Genomic DNA, 23032 nt, shown 5'->3' on the forward strand with positions numbered 1-23032 from the left:
TGACATTGTACATGCCGTTACACAGACCTTTATACCTAATATTGCATTTTGTTTTGTTTTTGCTGTTCTCCAAACCCTGGCTATTCTTTTCAATATAGCCATACCAATTTGTGAACATTTTTGGTGGAAATTAAGAAGAGGATTCGACTTAAATCGGCAATCAGGAGTTGAAACAGTAACAAAGTGTCCTCCCTGCTACTGTTTCCGTAAAGAGCTGAGGAATAAATTAGAGGAAAAACAAAAAGAAAAGGAGAAACTTATTCAAGAAAGATCAAGTGTAATATATTATAAAAATAAAGCAAACTGGATGGAATATGGGGAAAAATGCACCAAATTATTTTTTAATCTTCAACATAGGAATGCTACCAAAAATAATTGAATGAAACTGGTTACAATTGACGGAGTCACCCATGATTCACCAAATGATATTTTGAAGGAGGAAACAAAGTACTTTAAGCATATGTTTTCGTTTCAGTCGCCTCCATCTCCTCTAACTGAAGCTAATTGTAGAGATTTTTTTTCTATTGATAATGTAAAATTAACAGCCATACAGAAAGACTCATGTGAAGGTGAAATTACAGAGGAGGAACTTCTGAATGCAATTAAATACTTTAAGTCCGGGAAAACTCCAGGGTTGGATGGCATACCAGTCGACGTATACCAAACCTTTTTTGATATACTAAGAGGACTGTTATTAGCATGTTTTAACCACTCCTATGTAAATGGTAGATTATCTGACACTCAAGAAGAAGGTCTGATCTCATTATTACTGAAACAGGATACAAGTGGAAAATATAAAGATCCAGTCCATTTAAAATATTGGAGGCCCCTTACACTTCAGTGTTGTGATGAAAAAATTCTAGCAAAATGTATAGCGCATAGAATTAAAAAGGTATTGTCGGATATTATTCATTCTAATCAGACAGTTTTTTTTACATTGAAGATACATTGGAGATAATATAAGGCAAGTATTGGAAACAATAGAACACTATGGAAAATATGGGAAACCAGGCCTGCTATTCATAGCAGACTTCGAATAGGCATTTGATAAAGTACGACTGGGGTTTATATATAAATGCCTGGAGCATTTCAATTTTGGACAATCTCTTATAAAATGGGTCAAAATCATGTATAGTAACCCTAGGTGTAAAATAGTAAATAATGGCTATTTCTCAGAAAGTTTTAAACTGTCAAGAGGAGTGTAACAAGGTTGTCCACTATCGGCATATCTATTTATTGTGGCCATCGAGATGTTAGCTATTAAAATCATATCCAACAATAATATCAGGGGATTAGAAATCCAGGGCTTAAAAACAAAGGTGTCATTGTATGCTGATGATTCATGTTTTCTTTTAAATCCACAACTAGAATCCCTCCACAGCCTCATAGAGGATCTAGATACATGTTCTAACCTCTCTGGATTACAACCAAATTATGACAAATGTACTATATTACGTATTGGATCACAAAAAAATAAAATTTTACATTACCATGTAGTTTACCAATAAAATGGTCTGATGGTGATGTGGATATACTCGGAATACATATCCCAAATGAAATAAATGATCTCACGTCAATACATTTTAATAGAAAGTTAGAAAAAATAGAAAAGACTTGCTACCATGGAAATGTAAATACCTGTCAATTTGTGGAAAAATCAACCTGATTAACTCTTTAGTTTTATCCCAGTTGACCTATTTGCTTATAGTCTTGCCTACGCCTAGCGAACAGTTTTTTAAATTATATGAGAAAAAAAGATTCCATTTTATTTGGAACGGCAAGCCAGACAAAATTAAATGGGCCTATTTATATAATGAATATGAATTCGGAGGACAGAAATTATTAAATATTAAAGCATTAGACCTATCACTAAAAGCTTCAGTCATAGAAAAGTTATACTTAAATCCGAACTGGTTCTCTAGCAAATTAGTAAGATTGTCTCACCCAATGTTCAAGAATGGCCTTTTTCCCTTTATTCAGATTACAACCTCTCACTTTCAGTTATTTGAAAAGGAAATAATCTCCCAAATATCACTATTTCTAAAACAAGCCATATAAAGTTGGTTGCAATTTCAATTTAATCCTCCAGAAACGACAGAACAAATAATGCGACAAATATTGTGGTTAAACTCAAATATACTAATTGACAAAAAAACTTTTTTTTTTAACAAAATTTTTAAAAAAGGTATAATCTTTGTAAATGATATCATCGGTAGGACTGGTGGAGTTATGTCGCACATGCAGCTAACAAAAACATATGGAAATGTCTGCTCTACCCAAAATTACAACCAAATAATTGCAGCCTTACCGCAAAAATGGAAGAGGAAAGAGAAAGGGGGAGAAAGTAAGGAACTTGTCTGTCGGCCTTGCATTAAAGAACATAATTGGTTAAGGAAAACTGTGATAAATAAAAAAGTATACCAGTTTCATTTAAGGACCAAAGGATTGACAGCCATCCCATATAGATTGCAAAATAGTTGGGAAGAGATTTTTAACGTACCGATCCCATTGCATAGTGTTTATGAACAGATACGCAAAACGACACCGGATTCAAAACTTAGAATCTTTCAATTTAAATTATTATATAAAATTCTTGCTACCAATAGAATGTTATTTATATGGGGGATACAATCTTCCCAGCTCTGCAGATTTTGCTGCGAAGAGACAGAATCATTAGATCATTTGTTTTGGTACTGTCCATTTGTAGCTTGTTTTTGGACACAGGTCCAGGAATGGCTAAAGGATTGCAATATTTACCTGGAGCTAACCTTGCAGATAGCATTATTGGGTGATCTGAAAAGTCATAGTCAATCGATCAATAATATAATAATATTTTTAGCAAAAATGTTTATTTTCAATTCACAATCTGTATAAACAATGAGAATAGAAAGGTTCAGAACGTTTGTAAAACATCACAGTACAGTTGAAAAATATATGGCAAATAGAAATCCTATATGGATGGTGTTAAGAGATAGATGGGTGGTGTTGAATGGAGTTGAAGGATGGGACTAATAACAACTAACAACAAGTAATAACAAGATAACTAATAATGTAAGCATACTGTGTCCATAATAAGTATATAGGTTTTAGGTTGGGAGCTTTTGTGAAAGAGCACAGTTAGAAAGATATGGCATATAGAAGCAAACCGGATGGACATCATGAAAATGATCAGAGAGGTTGAGAGTAGAAGAAGTTCAGGAAAAAAAAAATATATATATAATTATTGTAAAATTGACTGTGTCCATAAAATGTAGATAGTAAGTATAAGCTGGAAGTAGAGGCCTAAGCATTGTTGTTCACTAGTTTACTCCAAGTAGGGAAAGGGTGGTGGGGTTGGAAAGTAATAAAGGGGAATATATATTTTTTAAAGGATATGTATGTGTATGTATATATGTGTGTATGTACTGTACATACACACATACATACATACATACATAAACATACATATCCTTTTTCAGTTCAGTTTTGAGATCCACCGACATCATTGCCGAAGGGTTAGCTGGATGTTTCTGACTGGTCTTGGAACTGTGAGGGCAGCCTTACCCCGTTTGGCTCGATGGGATATGTAGTGATTTTGCCAACACAGCCAGATATGTACACAATCTTGTATTGTTAATCTTTTTTTTTTTTTTAATCAAGCTATGCTACATAGCACCAATGGCTACTCTATACTCGATAAATCCGTGGTCCTCTGTAGCTCAACTGGTAGAGCATGGCGCTTGTAACGCCAGGGTAGTGGGTTCGATTCCTTGGACCACCCATATGTAAAAATGTATGCACACATGACAGTAAGTCGCTTTGGATAAAAGCGTCTGCTTAATGGCATATTATATTATTATTATTATATAAATTAAATCCATTCCGATGCTCCAGGCCGGGATTTGATATGGCCGCCACAGACAGGAGTCGGTCGTATTTGGATTGGTTGAAGTAGCATGGTACAGAGACGGAGCCTTGTCCAATTCAATTCCATCAGTAGAGCGCTAGGCGCGGTACCTAGGTTGCTTACACTGTCGCTAGACGGAGTGCAGAGCGCGGTAGTGGCAGTTACGGAGGACTTTGTGAATTTTCTGATTCGGAACATGAACTTCATATCAACAAGATATCGGCCCAGGTAGTCAGCTAGACCAGTTAAGCATTAAAAGTGAACAGAGCAAACGGGTAATTTCAAAGGTTTTCATGCATACCTTCATATGACTGAGGGCGGTGCTCGCTCCTCATAAGACAATTTAATATCTGTCATATTTCAAAACTGTTTCACTGAAGTCCTTGAATTTGTTCATCCTCTATTCCCCCCCCCCCCCCCCCCCAGTTCTACCTCCCCGCCCCCCCCTCCCCGCACGGTTCTACCTACCCCTTCTATTCGTCAAGTGTGAGGCTCCGAAAGATTTCAATTGCAGCTGCTGCAAGGACTGTAACCGGTAGGTCCTTGGAACAGCATTTGATAGCCACTGGACTTGCCTCATCGCGGAGTTTTTGACTCCTCATCATGGGGTATAGTGGACAAACTGCAAGAAGTGGAAGAAGAGGAGTCACGGGATACTTACTGCAGATGATCACCATATCTTTGGTTTTGCTAATTGCCCTCGTGGATATCGGAGCTGCTCAAGGTAAGCTATCGAATTCATACCTGCATGCAGAAAAAAGCACGAGCGCTCGAGTGTTGTGCGGATGGCCGAAGTCGATCATTTGTACTGGATTTTTGCAACAAAAAAAACCATAGTTAGTTTACATAATAAATAAATAGCCTACACTTGTCACTTTGTGCCGTCAACAAAATAATCCCAGAGTCACATACCTTAAAGAGTGAAAAAATATAGTAATATCTGTACTATTGTGCGCACTGGGATATTTACACCGTCAATTACTGTTTCTTCCATATAGACTACTGGTATGTTTATTACCTAAGTGTAAGGCTATGCATTAAAAGGACACAACTTCAATAAAGCCTTCGCTTGGTGTAAACAGAACTGACCATACCAATTTTTGCTCAATTTTAAGATACGTTAATCGTTTTTTTTTTATTTTTTATAAACGAAAGATTAGCAAGCTACACCTGAGTCATCGTAGTCACAATATTTTTCTTAAAACTCTCCCTCTCTCTTTCACGCTGCACACACACACATACAAACGTTGACTTCAACTGTGCGTGCGGATCAGAGTGCGCGGGATATCTTATGTCCGAGACTTTATTAAAAAAAAGACTTGTCTGATAGTGAAGCTTCTCCGGCATTTTACATAGTAGCCTAGGCCTTATACAGCAATGGAAAATATTTTGTTTAAGTTACGTTTACTCTAACCTTATCAGCAAAATCCAGTTGAATAACTGCCCATGGAGGCTTGCTTATATTTCATCATACATTTTAGGGACACTTCGAAATGTACTGGTCCAACTTATGGTGTCGAAAAAAATTCACCTGCCTCCCCAACATTAAAAATAAATTGCACACCCTCCCCCGTCATATAGTTAACTCAAAATAATGTTTAAGACCACAAATAACAAAACTGTAGTGACCCTGTGTTTATAAACATGGATATAGACTTTGCCACTTAAGCATGCCTTTGTGGCACAGGTGATGCCACTCAGGGCTAAAAGCCAGAAGGTTGAGGGTTCACCGACCACCACAGACAAACTCACTCTCCCTGCCTGTTTTATTACACTACTGTGTCAGAGCCGGCTGCAGACAATGATCAGCTAGGGGGAAATCAGATTTTCAACATTTTGATGACATATTTATAATTATTTAAAATATATACAAGGAATTTTCCACCAGCAAGTTTCTGTGCCAATGTACCACACAACCAACAAACAAAGCTTACCGACTTCGGAAACTTCAATATCATGGTTTGTGTTTTCAACACCACAATAAATAGACTATGTAAATCTCGACAAACAGAAAATACATCCCTTCCTACCTTGTAGGCTTACCCAGTATCCAAATGTCATTAAACTTTTTGGTGTTTTGTAACAGATGTCTCTTTCCATTCATCAAATGGCACAGTTTGGATTGATTTTCTTTATTTGTCAGTTACAAAAATACATATATTTACACACAGTACACAGTACAAATATTTTTTTAAGTGACCGGGATTGCACAATAAAGTCGGGGACTTCTTTCCATTGTGGTCCCTATTTTTTTTACATAAATACAGTGCCTTCAGAAAGTATTCACACCTCTCGACTTTTTCCACATTTCGTTGTGTTACAGCTTGAATTTAAAATGGATTACATTTAGATTTTTTGGGGCACTGGCCTACACACAATACCCCATAATGTCAGTGGAATAATGTTTTTAGAAATGTTTACAAAGTAATTAAAAATGTAAAGCTGTCAATAAGTATTCAACCCCTTTGCTATGGCAAGCCTAAAAAGGTCACGAGTAAAAATGTGCTTAACAAGTCCCCTAATAAGTTGCATGGACTCACTCTGTGTGCAATAATAGTGTTTAACATTATTTTTGAATGACTTCCTCGTCTCTGTACCCCACACATACAATTATCTGTAAGGTCCCTCAGTCGAGCAACCACAAAGACCAGGGAGGTTTTCCATTGCCCCACAAAGAAGGGCACCTATTGGTAGATGGGTAAACATATAAAAAGCAGACATTGAATATCCCTTTGAGCATGGTGAAGTTATTAATTGCCTTTGGATGGTGTATCAATACACCCAGGCATTACAAAGATACCGGGGTCCTTCTAACTGAGTTCCCAGAGAGGACAGAAACCGCTCAGGTATTTCACCATGAGGCCAATGGTGACTTTAAAACAGTTACGGAGTTGAATGGCTGTGATGGGAGAAAACTGAGGATGGATCAACACCATTGTAGTTACTCCACAATACTAACCTAAATTACAGAGTGAAAAGAAGAAAGCCTGTACAGAATAAAAATATTATAAAACATGCATCCTGTTTGCAACAAGGCACTAAAGTAATATTGCAAAAATATGTGGCAAAGCAATTCACTTTTTGTCCTGAATACAAAGTGTTATGTTTGGGGCAAATCCAATACAACACATTACTGGGTAACACTGTCCATATTTTCATGTTCTGGGTATGCTTGTAATCGTTAAGAACTGGGGAGTTTTTCAGGATGAAAAAGAAACGGAATGGAGCTAAGCACAGGCAAAATCCTAGAGGAAAACTTGGTTCAGTCTGCTTTCCACCAGACACTGGGAGATCAATCCACCTTTCAGCAGGACAGTAACCTAAAACACAAGGCCAAATCAACACTGGATTTGCTTACACTTTTGACTTAAATCTACTTGAAAATATATGGCAAGACCTGGAAATGGTAGTCTAGCAATGACCAACAACCAATTTGACAGAGTTTAAAGAATTTTGAAAATAATTTTGAAAAGAATAATGGGTAAATGTTGCACAATTCAGGTGGGGAAAGCTCTTATAGACTTACCCAGAAAGATTCACAGTTTTAATCACTGCCAAAGGTGCTTCTACAAAGTATTGACAAAGGATGTGAATACTTATGTCAATTAGATATTTCTGTATTTCATTTTCAATAAATTTGCACAAAAAAACAATGTTTTCACTTTGTTATTATGGGGTATTGTGTGTAGATGAGAGCAAAAAAATCAATTTAATCCATTTTGAATTCAGGCTGTAACACAAAATGCTGAATAAGTCAAGGGGTATGAATACTTTTTGAAGGCACTGTACATATACTATGGAGTACCACATACTATGGAGTACCACAGTATGAGTCAGGCTTACCCAGGAGTGACGTTATGATAACCATGTAAATCTCTCTAGGACAAGGTGACTTTTATCAATATATTCGCCTGTATTTACCCCCAAAAAATGAAACGTTAATTAGCTGCTAAAGAACTACAAATGCCATGATGATCTGGACGAGACTGCCGAATCGAGGCAAAGGTAAGAATCTCTGGATTAGCTATCTAATGTTAGCTAAATGTAGTAATTAATAAATTGGCAGAATGTCTTTAAATTGACAATTTTGTGAACTGCCTTGGTCATGTTTTAAATTGACACAATACCTGTTAGCAAAGGTGTCAGCTAGCAATGAGGTGCAAGAGCTTGCAGGGATATGTAATGATGTCTACTTTGATGCTAATTAGCATTTTCGATTCTGAGTGTAAATAGAGCTGAATATATTGATGAAAGTCACCATGTCCGAGAGAGATCAACATGGTTATCTAAACGTCACCCCAGGGTAAGCCTACACGAAACAGCCCTTATTTTAAGTGTTTTTTAAAATCCCCTATGGGGAAAAATGAATGGTGGAAAAACAATTTCCCTGTTCGACCACTAGGTTTTATGGGTATTATGTCACATACACTGTGTGGCTCTATTACATAGATAGACATATTACAGAGATGCAGACAAAAAACTGCTCGACCTCCAGATGAGGATTAGGGGGGAGTTTAAGTACAATTCTTGCAAGCTTGTTTTAGCTGGTCTGTAGCTTATTCTTTAGATGTTTGGGGCTGCTGGCGAACCATGATGTGCAGGCATAATCAAAGTGACACTGGACTAGCGCTCTTTAGGGTGTATTTAGCTAGGTTTCCATCCAATTGGTGACAGATTTTCATGTGAATGTTCAGAAATCTGCATAAAAACATTTTCCCATCAGAGTTGTGTTTCCATCAAATTGACTTGTTGTGGATAAACGTTTGGGCATAAATACATAGTGCACATAAAAATTACTTTTGCGGATAAATTCCCATGTGTAGGTATAGCGAATGTGCCCACTCTGGTATTGGCACTTGCGCTCTAGCCAACAGCTCGCAGATACAGTGCGGGTATAGCCTACTACATGATGAGATTATTATGGACAAAAGTGCAATATTATTTTTATTTGTCAAACGGCAGAATATGTCACCAGAATAAGACCCTCAATATTTATTGGAAAGGAGCATCAAGATGACTGTGCACTTTCACCACCCTGTGAAGTCCCTCATAACTTATTTCATCTGTAGCCTAATAAACTGCATGCTTTCCCATGATGACATTACATTTTTTATCCAACATGTACTTTACTCGCTTAAAAAGGTTGGATGGAAACCTGGTTAATGTCAAGCCATTTTGAGGATGCTGGAATTATAATTTGGACGAATGTGTGCATGCCTACAGGAGAAGTAGCCTAATCAGATTAAAACATTGTCACTGGTTGTGTTTATGCCACATATAGAAGGTAATACATTTTAAAAGTTAAATGATACATATTTAGGCTACATTGAAGCGTTAGGTTGTATGTGTGCGAGGAATGGCCGCTTGAATTGGAGAGGCAGAGCGCGCGTTAAGGTTTCCTGAATAACTGGGCCTGCCTTGAGCATATGTAGCCACATTATTATAGGACGACTTGGGAGAATGATCTGCAACAGACACCACATTCAGTATCTGAAGTACAAATACAGCCAGACTGGCCTGCTACTCTGCCTTTCTAGACCTTATAAACTGTCCAGAGTAGACCCACAACTGATCCAAATGGAATGAAACATTCGAATCACAGGGCTTTTGCGCCGTTATTCAAATGACATTTTCACTGCAACCTAGAGTAGAATTTTGAAAACTTGAAAACAATAATGCAATTATTCATTGCATTGTGGTGTTGTAGGCTAGTCCAGGCAGGATCATTATGTTGTCCCTAAACAAGATAATGTCTTCACTGTTCTTTCATGCTCAATGATGCACCTGGCCACACTGCTGCCTATCAGCTATTCCTATTTGTTCTTGTGGATTCATATTGAAAATGTATGCAGCTTTGAATGCTTTTATGTGTGGAATGATTGCTAGTTAGCCTATTGCAGATCTGGACAAACGATCCACTTAGCACTATTGTCACTATGAATGGTGGATAGAGGGTAGGATAGACAGACTGGTAGACTATATTGACCTGTGGTATAGTAAAAGTTAGCGCGGAAAGCGTAGTGAGAAAGGAAAGTACCAAAACACCTTGCTAGGGGATGTACATGCAAGCGGATGAGGAAATGTAGCTAGGATGGAAGAAATTATATATTAAAACCTGCAAAAGAGTGAATGTAAACCAGGGAAAAACGCACTACACTCCCCTGTGCCCAATAAAAAAAACACACAACCCTCCCCAAAACAAAACAAAAAGTTTGACAACCCTCCCCCCAGTAAATTCAGATCTGTCCCTTACCCACATTTATCATGTTGTTGCTACAATGAGTTAGATCAATCTTATCATTGGATTTTAATGCACTCATAGACTTTCATAATGAAGTATAGTTGTCGCCTATTGTTGTGGATTTTCAGCGCCCTTCATTTTCCTCTCTTCCTTCCATTATTCTCTCTTTCCTCCATCACTCACTCTTGTTGAAAGGATGGTGAAGTTCAGGGTCATAGGCCAATGCCTCATCCATCAGGAGAGTTGCTCCTCTCACATCTGTTGTCCTTGGTTATTCACCTGCTGTTATCTGAGCAGTGGTAGGCCCACAACGCTGAGGCTAGAGTCATTGGTCAACAGTAGTATTGGAAGGCTTTATTAGTTAGATACAGTATAACATTTCAACGGTTGAATGTTATTAATTAAAGTTGGTTCTGATTTTTGTTTTGTGTAGGCTTCTATCATTCTTCATTTTTTCCTGCATGCTGCCATTTTATTACAGTATATTAAATAATGTTTTTATGGTGTTGTCACACAGTAAATAGCAGTCAATCTCAAACAGCATGCAGACAGCATTGAACACCTAAACCCATTTACCAAATCCACTCCCAACTGAGCTGGATTGTCTGTCAAAAGAAAAAAGGGCATAAAACCATCCCCTAGTGTGTGTTGAATGTGCATTCCTGTGTGTGTGTCTTTTCCTCAGGAGGCAGGTGGGTGGCCTCTTTCTTACTGTAGATGCGTTGTGAAAATCCCGAACACATCCATGCACACATAATGTAACAATGGAAGTAATGGTGTGAGGATTTTTCACATTTCCTATGTCAGAACTCAGGGCTTTATTAACACAGACCCAGCTGGAGGAGGAAGGAATGTTTTTCCAACAGTTTAACGAGTGGTTTGGAAGTCATGCTTTCGCCCTTCATGCTCTAGATCAGTCCAAGAGTCCCTTGCAATCTCAAATTGCAGCCCTAACACCACCATTTCAGATGATCCATACAGGGAAAAGGGTCTGTCAGCAACCCAATTCAGTCTGTCCTGGCCCCAGCCCCTGCCCCAGCTCCCAGCCACAGATCCTACCCCAGCTCCCAGCCCTAGCCCCAGCTCTCAGTCCCAGGCCCCAGCCTCAGCCACAGCATCACAGTGACTCCTACATAGTTCATGAGGAATGAGCAAAGGAGAAAACTGAGGATGAAAAACAGCGTGGCTCTGGTTTCTAAAGGGCAGGGCTGGGATTACATAATGGCCATTCCAGAACCCCGGAGAGGCCCGTGTCATTGACTGGAGTGGGAACACGAACCAGGTCGTTCCCTGTCCATTAAGAAGTCGATAAGCTTGGAGAACATTGTTTGGGGCTAATTAATGGCCCTGCCTTTTTTGGGCACTGATGAGCTGCCTGTGCACATTTCCACTGGAGGGTCTCTTCAGCGCAGAAGGACTCACCCGGTTGGTGAATAGTTACCCGGCAACAGCCTCTTCTGCTCTGCTTTTGCTCTCACAGGCTTATCCGGTGTCTCCCAGGCCTTTGTGCATTTCAGGGGAATGTTTTGAGGTAGTTGATAGTATGGGATGGACTCTCGGCATGGTAGCTCCTCATGGTGAATTTAAACCGGCTGTGCTTCTTATTAGTCTATGTTTGAACTTGTACTCTTGACAAGGTAATCCACCTAGCTTGATTCCAGCAGAGAGAGAGAGAGTGTGATACAGAGAGAAAGCGAGGTGAGAAAGAGAAAGAGTAAGATGGAACTTCCATTTGGAAGGGCTCCCTTTCCCTCTACTCCCAGCTGGCCAGCTATCAGGGAACAGGGGTTGAAGAAGACATATTTTAATCTACTGAACTCTTGACAAAGCAGGAATGGAGATGTGAGGTTACCCAGCCAGCAGCCAAATGCTTTACAATTCAGGGACAGTAGCTTGATTGTCAATAAATCAGAGAGATTTCTTTCAGCATTTCTTTCTTTCATCACATTCCCGGTGGGTCAGAAGTTTACATACACTCAATTAGTATTTGGTAGCATTGCCTTTCAATTGTTTAACTTGGGTCAAACGTTTCGGGTAGCCTTCCACAAGCCTCCCACAATAAGTTGGGTGAATTTTGGCCCATTCCTCCTGACAGAGCTGGTGTAACTGAGTCAGGTTTGTAGGCCTCCTTGCTCGCACACGCTTTTTCAGTTCTGCCCACATATTTTCTGTAGGTTTGAGGTTAGGGCTTTGTGATGGCCACTCCAATACCTTGACTTTGTTGTCCTTAAGCCATTTTGCCACAACTTTGGAAGTATGCTTGGGGTCATTGTCCATTTGGAAGACCCATTTGCGACGAAGCTTTAACTTCCTGACTGATGTCTTGAGATGTTGCTTCAGAATATCCACATAATTTTCCTTTCTCATGATTCCATCTATTTTGTGAAGTGCACCAGTCCCTCCTGCAGCAAAGCACCCCCACAGCATGATGCTGCCACCACCGTGCTTCACGGTTGGGATGATGTTCTTCGGCTTACAAGTTACCCCCTTTTTCCTCCAAACATAACGATGGTCATTATGGCCAAACAGTTCTATTTTTGTTTCATCAGACCAGAGGACATTTCTCCAAAAAGTACGATCTTTGTCCCCATGTGCAGTTGCAAACCGTAGTCTGGATTTTTATGGCGGTTTTGGAGCATTGGCTTCTTCCTTGCTGAGCGGCCTTTCAAGTTATGTCGATATAGGACTCGTTTTACTGTGGATATAGATACTTTTGTACCTGTTTCCTCCAGCATCTTCACAAGGTCCTTTGCTGTTGTTCTGGGATTGATTTGCACTTTTCGCACCAAAGTACGTTAATCTCTAGGAGACAGAACGCATCTCCTTCTTGAGCGGTATGACGGCTGCGTGGTCCCATGGTGCTTATACTTGTGTACTATTGTTTGTACAGATGAACGTGGTACCTTCAGGCGTTTGGAAATTGCTCCCAAGGATGAACCAGACTTGCTGATTTCTTTTGATTTTTCCATGATGTCAAGCAAAGAGGCACTAAGTTTGAAGGTAGGCCTTGAAATACATCCACAGGTACACCTCCAATTGACTCAAATGATGTCAATTAGCCTATCAGAAGCTTCTAAAGCCATGGCATCATTTTCTGGAAATTTCCAAGCTGTTTAAAGGCACAGTCAACTTAGTGTATGTAAACTTCTGACCCACTGGAATTGTGATACAGTGAATTATAAGTGAAATAATCTGTCTGTAAACAATTGTTGGAAAAATTACTTGTGTCATGCACAAAGTAGATGTCCTAACCGACTTGCCGAAACTATAGTTTGTTATCAAGAAATTTGTGGAGTGGTTGAAAAACGAGTTTTAATGACTCCAACCTAAGTGTATGTAAACTTCCGACTTCAACTGTACATCCCAGCAAATACATCCACCCTGCTGTCACTCCGGTATGGAATTACACAATATATTGAACTAAAAGTCTAATATGTTAATAAGATTTAAGTACATTTTTACTTAAATCAGGCCTATTTGATACATGAGATAAGCTGCTTCATAACGAAGAGCAGTGTGACGCCAACCAAGCCTCTCTGTCATCTTCAGACACTGCAGCTTCAGATACTGTGCAGAGGCAATCTAACCAAACCCAATCCATGGAGTCTGTGGACACAGCCATTAGCCACTTTTTCCACGACTTTCCTCCCAATACTTCATACTTCACCCCCCAGTGCTCTCTCTCCCTCTCTCCCCCCACTCTCTCTTTCTCCCCCTCTTCCTCCTCCTTTATGTTGTGTCCTCTAGAGGTTTATTTTCGGAGAGAAAAGCTAATGGTGTCTTTAAAACGTATTGGTCAAACTACCAGACAGGGTAAGAGTTTGTTATTTTTTTAAGTGAAGGGAAACTTAGGATGGAGACGTAACCACACACGCAGAGGCACACACACACAACGTGCTTACACACACACTCTCACACTCGTATTTCAAGATTGATCACAGTGTGTTTAAAAAAACGGGGCAGAGAATGTTATTGCTATCATTATTACTAACCGTTTCCCCAATTGCCTGACAACTATGGTCCCAGCGGTGCTGCTAAGGTTACAGCCACTGCGGTCACTTCACAAATGCCGTCTGTATGCACAATGAGCACATTGTACCTGTGGAGGAATGCTAGCGAATTACCTAGCACTAAGACCTTTTGGTAATGCCTAGAAGGTGACAAGATCATGCAGTTTATACTTTAATGCCCATATTTAATTGAGGGAAAATGAGACTCAGTAACATACGCAACATAGCTGATGGCAAAGGGCAACACCCAACGCTGTGTATGTCATCAGAAATGGCCTCCCGGCGCCTTTTCCTCAGGCGGATGATATCAGAAAAACATGCTGTTTGTTGGCTCTACTCCAGATGGAGTGTGAGTGTGGTTCAGTGTGATAATTACTGTGAAAAGAGGCTGCTGAGTTTGTGTCCCCACACCTGACATCACTTTCTATTTTTGTTGAAGGGAAAAGAGTATATGACTGTGGTGCTGTTGAATCCGGATATCTCCAGCTGTGCAGATGCTGTATCATGGGCACAGTAACGACTCCCAACATCCTCTGTCGTCTGCCTTATTCTCTGAGAAACAAAATAATGGAGAGGCGGAGGGAGGGAAGAGAGCAGAGAGATACAGTAGAGAGGAGAGAGGAAAGGCAAACTGGAGAGGAAGATTGGAGAGGGTCAAAGAGGACAGGGAGTCGAGAGGGAGAGGGAGACGCTGAGAGGTTGAGAGAGATTCGAGGAGGAGATGACAGAGAGAAGATGAGAGGAAAGTGTCATTAATCACCCTGCAGTGTGACACTCTAAACTACAGGGGTGCGTCACAGTGCAAGATTCACTTCTATTAGCAGTGCATTAGCAGGGCCCAGCACAAGTAGCAGCACTTGACAAGCAGGCCTGTACCAGAACGGCTGACCTCTGTTTCAGCACAACGGATACTCCTCTTCACTACCACCCAGAGAGCAGAAAGCCTCCCATTCACATCACATACACAGAGCTGAAGAGTTGTGTATAATGTGTATAATGTGTGTGTGTGTGTGTGTGTGTGTGTGTGTGTGTGTGTGTGTGTGTGTGTGTGTGTGTGTGTGTGTGTGTGTGTGTGTGTGTGTGTGTGTGTGTGTGTGTGTGTGTGTGTGTGTGTGTGTGTGTGTGTGTGTGTGTGTGTGTGTGTGTGTGTGTGTGTGTGTGTGTGTGTGTGTGTGTGTGTGTGTGTGCGTGCCTTTGATTTGACCAGTACTCAGTGTTTGGAGTGACACAGTGCATTAGAGAGCTCAGTGAGCTAACATTCTGTCCTACTGCTATCACCTGAGGGCTGTGTCCGATTTTGCCTTTTGACTACATATAGTCACTGAAAATGGTTATTAAAAAAGAGCACCTGTACTTAATCGACCCAGCTACCTGCTTTGATAAGGGATGATGATTGTGATGGTCATGTTGATGGTTACCTGTGCTCTCACGTCTGTTTTGGAGTGAATGCCAGATAATGGCTCTCCCAATTTGAGGTGGATAGTGGCTGGTAATTTGACATTCAGAGGGTGTGAATCAGCTAACCACCAGAGTGAGTGTGCTGAAGGATCCCAGGCGAGGAGAGGAGAGGTGGTGCAAGGGTACACTACAGCCCCCACTCCACATGGAGACGCAAATTATTATCAGAGGGGAGAGAAGTGGAGGATCAGAGGGAGACAGGGAAAGGGGGAGACAGGGAGAAGGAGAGAAAAGAGAGAGGGGGAGAAGTGATTTCCAGTTAAGTGGCCCTTCTCATGCCATTATAAGCAGAGGGACTGACAGGGCACATCATGAGTGAGTACAAGGACACACTCCATCCTCTGCCCTTTAATTTGCCTTTCTTCTCCCTGTGGGCCCCACTGGGGTGCAACCACAAATGTCCTGTTGCTTTTCCATCTTTCCATGCCCTTGACAGGAGAGCAGCCAGGGGACAGGACAGGTAAAAGGCAGGATTTTATGTGATCTTAGGTGTGCTTTCAATGTTGTTTGTTGCTACAACATTTTGGTGTTATGTGACTAGCCATGTAAATCTGTATGTGCTTAATCCAAGCCTTTTGTCATTCATTGTCATGCTACATGTTCGGCATTGCAACAAACACAACTGAATTAGCTAAAGCAAGTACAGATCTGCTACATGGCTGACATGACACGGGATGGATGGTTTGTAACTGTTTTGTTATTAAAGAGATACTTCAGGATTTTGGCAATAAGGCCCTTTGTCTACTTCCCCAGAGTCAGATGAACTCCTGGATAAAAAATGTATGTCTGTGTGCAGTTTGATGGAAGATGCTAACTAGCGCTAGCGCAATTGCTAACTAGCGTTAGCGCAATGACTTAGAGGTAGTTCCGCGAGCCAATGCTAACTTCCTTCATACTGGACACAGAGACATAAAACTTGTATCCACAAGTTCATCTGACTCTGGGGAAATAGATAATGGGCCTCATTGACAAAATCCCCAAGTATCCCTTTAACATATGCACATTGTTGTTTATGAGTTGACTGACAGGGAATTCGGAATATACAATAGATTCAACTCAAACACTCATACTCCAACACACACTATGGAAAGTACTGTACCTGTATGTTTAGAACAGTTCTTGAGCCACTGTATAACTCACCTGGTGAAATACCCCTTTCTGCCTACTACAACTTACATAAACAATAAGAGGACACACAATCAAACTGATGTCCTCTCCTATAGCTATGCTGTAGCTATGCATGTTAGTTTACCTTTTTTAAGAGGATTAGGACACAAAATAGGCGGAGTAAGAGTGGGGGGATTTGGGACTGAATTGGAATGCTGCTGGCGCAGGGATGTTAAACACAGGCAGACACTATAAAAAGCCCCAAAGTGCTGATGAGCACCAAACAGCCGCGTCAGTCATATGGCTGTTATTTCCCCACTGTCCTTTAATGGTGTTCCTTTCAGACTCCTGGCGCTGCCTCACCCCAGCAGGTACACTACAGTAGGCTATAGTACTGTACAGACTGGGACGTAGCACAGAGCTACAGTAGGTGGGGGAAATAGAAATACTATGTGCCGTGTCATACTTACTATGCACCTCAGACCCCAAACTCCACAGGATACAGAATCTAGGCCTACAGTGAGCATACTTCTTTTTTTTACTTTCAAGAAAACTACAGCACCATCATTCTGTTGAGCTAAAGTCGTTAGAAAGTCATTGTAAAGTCATGCAGTTCAAATGAGAAAGACCTGGGTATAGCTCCCAGTAGCAGCAGCAGGGGTGGCCTATCTGAGCTGATGGGTGTGTTGACTAATCCAACACCACCACCACCACACAGTATGGAGCAGAGCAGGCATCATCTGGATCCTACTGTACTGTACACCACCACTATGGAAATCCTGCCTCCTCAGAGAGCTGCTATCAATGCCTATGTGCCGTCTATGATTGACAAAGCTAAACCTTTAATCCGGGCACCCAATGTCTTCTTGTGCAGACAGCTAAAGCTTGCTGATTTCACTGTGGAACACTAGGAGAAGAACATAACTCAATCAAATGTTAAAACCCCTCAAAGAATAGAAACAGCATTAATCCATGATATATGCCATGTATCTTACTGCCTGATATTTTGTTAAGCTTAAACACACTACGTCAGATACAGAAGATGTAGTAAACTTGGAAATATAATTATATTTCTATGGTAATAAATTGTCACGGCCCACCAGCACGTTATTTCCTGAGTTGTCCGTGCCTAATCCTTTTCAATTGTAGAGACATTCTCCAGGCATGGGTCTTGGTAGTGTTGTGGTGTATGTACACTGAACCAAAATATAAAATGCAACATGTAAAGTGTTGGTCCCATGTTTCATGAGCTGAAATAAAAGATTCCAGACATTTTCCATATGCACAAAAAGCTTATTGCTCTCAAATGTTGTGCACATATTTGTTTACATCCCTGTTAGTGAGCATTTCTCATTTGCCAAGATAATCCATCCACCTGACAGGTGTGGCATATCAAGAAGCTGATTAAACAGCATGATCATTACACAGGTACACCTTGTGCTAGGGACAATAAAAGGACTCTAAGGACAGTTTTGTCACACAACACAATGCCACAGATGTCTCAAGTTTTGAGGGAGCGTGCAATTGGCATGCTGACTGCAGGAATGTCCACCAGAGCTGTTGCCAGAGAATTGAATGTTCATTTCTCTACCATAAGCCACCTCCAATGTCGTTTTAGAGAATTTGGCTGTACGTCCAACCGGCCTCACAACCGCAGACCACTTGTAACCACACCAGCCCAGGATCTCCACATCCGGCTTCTTCACCAGCGGGATCATCTGAGACCAGCCACCCGAGCAGCTGATGAAACTGTGGGTTTGCACAACCAAAGAATTTGTGTACAAACTGTCAGAAGACGTCTCATTGAAGCTCATCAGCGTGCTCGTCGTCCTCACCAGGGTCTTGACCAGACTGCAGTTCGGCGTCGTAACCTACTTCAGTGGGCAAATGCTCACCTTCGATGGCTACTGGCACGCTGGAGAAGTGTGCTCTTCACGGATGAATCCCGGTTTCAACTGTACCGGAGAGATGGCGGTTTGCTGATGCCAACGTTGGGAGTGGGGTTATGGTAAGGGCAGGCATAAGCTACGGACAATGAACACAATTGCATTTTATCGATGGCAATTTGAATACACAGAAGATACCGTGACAAGATCCTGAGGCCCATTGTCGTGCCATTCATCCGCCGCCATCACCTCATGTCACAAGGATCTGTACAAAATTCCTGTAAGCTGAAAATGGCCCAGTTCTTCCATGGCCTGCATATTCACCAGACAGGTCACCCATTGAGCATGTTTGGGTTGCTCTGGATTGACGTGTACGACAGTGTGTTCCAGTTCCCGCCAATATCCAGCAACTTCGCACAGCCATTGAAGAGGAGGTTGGACAACATTCCACAGGCCACAATCAACAGTCTGATCAACTCTATGGTGGTCACGCCAGATACTGACTGGTTTTCTGATCCACGTGCCTACCTTTTTTTTTTAAAGGTATCTGTGACCAACAGAAGCAAATCTGTATTCCCAGTCATGTGAAATCCATAGATTAGGGTCTAATGAATTTATTTCAAATTACTGATTTCCTTAAATGAACTGAAACTCAGTAAAATCTTTGAAATTGTTGCATGTTGCGTTTATATTTTTGTTCAGTGTATATCAGCATCGAGGCAGCGGGGGGACGGGGGGAGGGAGACATGGGGGGAGGGAGACATATGGGGAGGGAAGGAGATATGGGACCAGTGCCCTTTAGTGGAAACATGAGATCAGGAGACCCACGCTCTGCGTTTCCTGTTTAACGTTTATCAGCATCTCCCTCTCTGTTATTCCTGGGCTCTTAAAACGCCTGATGAAAGGCCAGCACAGATAAATGTTTGTGCCTCCTTGTTTTTTTATGGGGCTTAAATGAGGGACATACTCCATTCCTCCCTCCATCCTTCATTCCTATCCCAGCTCTGTGATCTCACAAGCAGAGTTATGGTTTCGGGTTTACATTAGAGCTCAATGGAGGCAGACTGGGGATGCTAGAAGGACATTGTTACTTCTACATCCCCCTACACTAATTCATCGTCTTACTGTAACTCCAATAGTGCTGTATGTCGAACGAGGCAGGGGGTGCAGTAATGGGGAATGAGAGTAGAGCTATGTAATTGTCCAACCTGACCAGGAAGGAGTAAGTGGAGTTTGTGGTGGTGTGTGTGTTGTAGGGTGTGTCTGCGTTATCTAAGTAAATAACAACTCTGTGTCTCACCCCTAAATCCCTAAGGCTGGTTCGGGAGAACATTAACCACTGCAGAAACAGAGATTACTCCTAGATCTGTCCTGCTAAACATTTACCCGTTTTCCCTGGGACCCTCCCCCCTCACACACTTTAACCCTGACCTGTCTAAATACAGTCTGTGCTTCTGTATGCTTCACACACTGTGTGTGTGTGTGTCCCCCGATAGTAACAGAGTCTGACCCAGGGAGGAAAGTCTGCTCTAGATAAATCTGTGAGAATACCAGGCCGTTCATCCCCAGGAAATCAATACTTCTTATAATTCCCCTCATTTTTCATCCATCTGTTATCTACAGAGCTGCCAAACAGACTTTTAAACAGAGCAGGCTATTATGACCAAGGCCCCATTCAATGTGTGCCAGAATGTCAATGTGTAATGGTCTTGTTTCCTACTCTGTTCAGTAAGGTGCTAAATTAAAGTCCTCTGCCATTGGTTTGCAGTGTTGTGGGTGAGTGTGTGATCTGATCGATTCTCCTCTCTCTCATGTTATTGACTGAGAGAGAAGAGGGAAGGTGACGACTTGATGTTGAATAATGTTCTCCACACTTTTTAACGGAGACTCAGGAACTCACCATTAGAGGCCCAGCCACTGAAATAAGCTACTCTGCATATTCCGCACATATTGCATATTGTTTTATTCCTCTAATGTGTTTTTAATGCATCTCGTCTGTGTGTGTGATGGACCCCCTCCCCAAACTCTGACCTCTTTTCTCTTTTCCAGTTTGGGGCTTGTTACTGTAATTCCACTATTACTTCTCAGCTCAAAATGGCTCCTGGGTGTCAGCACTTTTCTGTGTTTGTATAGCATGTGTTTGTGTGCTGGTGTGTGTGCCATATCTCTGTGATCAGTCCCCAGTGGCTGGATCAGCTAGCTGGCAGGCAGAGTTAAACTGGGCCAAGCTCAAAGGGGCTCATTTAAATGGGGCCCAGTCAGAAACCCTATTGCGAAGGGTTGCTTTACGACTCCACTTATTCTGGTTGTGAACCGCATTTTCATAAAGTTACAGTAAGTCTGCTCGCTAAATAAAGGGTGTTTGTACTGTATGTCTCCTCAGACACGCAGTCAGGAACCAAAGTGTAGACTACTGTTAAATCTGAAGCTGTCTGCCAAATTAAGGGCTTCATAGACAGATAGTTTCTTTACTCCATAGCCCCAGAGAGACACTTCTTGTACCACTTAGTCCAGTGGAATGAACAGCAGTATGGAGATGAGGTGAAAATGACAGAAAGCTGCACATAAAGGGCTAGGTGGAAGTAAACATCATTACTCACAGACCTGGAAATTAGGTCAGGGTCATGTGTGTGTGGGCTCTAATGGTCCCACAGAACCAAAACTGTGACAACACTTTCCTCTGAGTCTGTTGGGGGAAAGAAAACACAGGTAAAGTTTAGAATAGCATAAATCTGAGTAGTGAAGATATTCTCTTTTTGGTGCGATATTGTATGACCTTTTTCAAATGGTAGGTCATCAGGGAGTCAGTACACAGAGGCACCCTATAGCAATCATCTGCGCAGCACATATTTTGATTCATACTCTGAGGAAAGTATGGAAATTGTTAAGGTAGGTAGAGGGTAGAATGGGATAAACAGTCCAGAAGTAGCTGACCAAACAGAGAGCAGGAAGAGGATGAATAATGAATGTTGTGATGATCAAACCAGAACAGAAACAAACACAAAATTGCTATTTTGAAGGTCAAAGGCTAAGGGGACTGTAAATAGAGTCTAGACTGTCTGAGGAAGACATTTCTGAAGCCTTTCTGTTCTGTGGTTTTATGCAATGCTAAAAGGCAGTGTACGGGAACGTACATAAAAACAACTTTGTTGAAATGATTCCAAACAATGTTTATTTGGTTTTACTACAGATTTGTATCAGTTATTTTTCAGAAGCCTCCAGCCATCCATTCCCCTTGATTTTTATAGAAAAGAGGTTTGTTATAGAGGAAGGAGGTTTGTGTATGGAATAAATGATTGATATGAAATGAGATGACAGGCTTATTCCTGTAAGTCCAGACCCCTATAAACCATGACCCCATACAGTAACACAGCTGTAAGAGAGCCAGCTCGCCAGTGTAAACTGATACACCATAATAGGTTGCTGTAGATATGCTGTAACATGTGCACCGGAAACCGATAATTCACTGGTGACACACAAAGCGTAGGGGTTCCCAGGTTTTTAGGCTGACACGGACGGGGTAAGCCGAGTTGGCAGGTATGAGCTAGAGGGGTTACTCACCGCACCACCGAGAGGTGGAGGGGGAGGCCACGCACCACGTCAACGGTTGCCGTATGAACGGTTCATACCTTGCAATGTAAATCACACCTCCTGAGGAGTTTCCTCCGGTAGCCACCTGCATAAATCCTATCCTACACATTCCCTTACTCCTCTCATTTGCAAAGGAACACATTACTAAATCATCATGTTTTTGTTTTTACAACAAGACTGCATAAACGTACAAACTTTCAGGCGGTTAAATTTTCTGTGTTTTATTGCTGTTATTCCATGCGAGATGTTTTATTGTGCAGCTCGGCTCCAGCGAGCGCAGGCTTCGCCAACAAAAGCACAGAGACAGGACAGAGAGGAAGACTAGAAAGAGGAGGAGAAGGAAGATGAGAAGGAGGAGGAGAGGAAGGAGAAAGAGATAGCACAGCCGCTTCTCCTAAGCTGTGTGGCTTTAAGAGGCAGTTTGAACAGGACGAGCGCATCGTGGACCCAGCAGGATCCAGACACATTAACCACAGCTATTCTGGGCTGCTTTGTTCATAGAAAGAACCTTAAGTCTGGTAAACAAGCACAACAATGTTGAAAGAACTAATCTGTCGTAGGGATTGGGTTGCTTTTATTTCCACCCACTCAAATGCATGTGTTTGTTTCCCTTTGTCGTCTTTTTGGGAATGATTGGGTATGGAAATCCGGACCCTTTTGTATTTCTGTCATGTGGAGCAGGGGCGCAACTTTGGTTTGAGAAGTGGGAGGCTTCTGTATGGTCCTAAAGCACACCGTTGCCTCATTTTGTATGACATTCCAATGATAAAACTGGGGGGGGGGGGGGACAACAATGCAATTTCAGAATGTGGGGGGGACATGTCCCCCCCCAGTCCCCAGTGAAAGTTGCGCC

The 23032-nt window shown here is 41.5% G+C and overlaps 1 protein-coding gene across 1 annotated transcript in view; it reads left to right on the forward strand.

The window, feature by feature from the left end:
• Window positions 1-4489: 4489 nt before the first annotated feature.
• unc5cb (unc-5 netrin receptor Cb) overlaps window positions 4490-23032 on the forward strand; it is a gene marked incomplete at its 5' end in the record, with an annotated part of 165702 nt that continues 147159 nt past the window's right edge. The window contains one exon of the mRNA XM_084159660.1: window positions 4490-4610. Coding sequence (XP_084015786.1) covers window positions 4490-4610 — 121 coding nt within the window. The remainder of the gene's footprint in view (window positions 4611-23032) is intronic.

This window comes from Coregonus lavaretus, assembly GCF_964263955.1.
Source record: "Coregonus lavaretus genome assembly, chromosome: 4".
NCBI classification, from domain to species: domain Eukaryota; kingdom Metazoa; phylum Chordata; class Actinopteri; order Salmoniformes; family Salmonidae; genus Coregonus; species Coregonus lavaretus.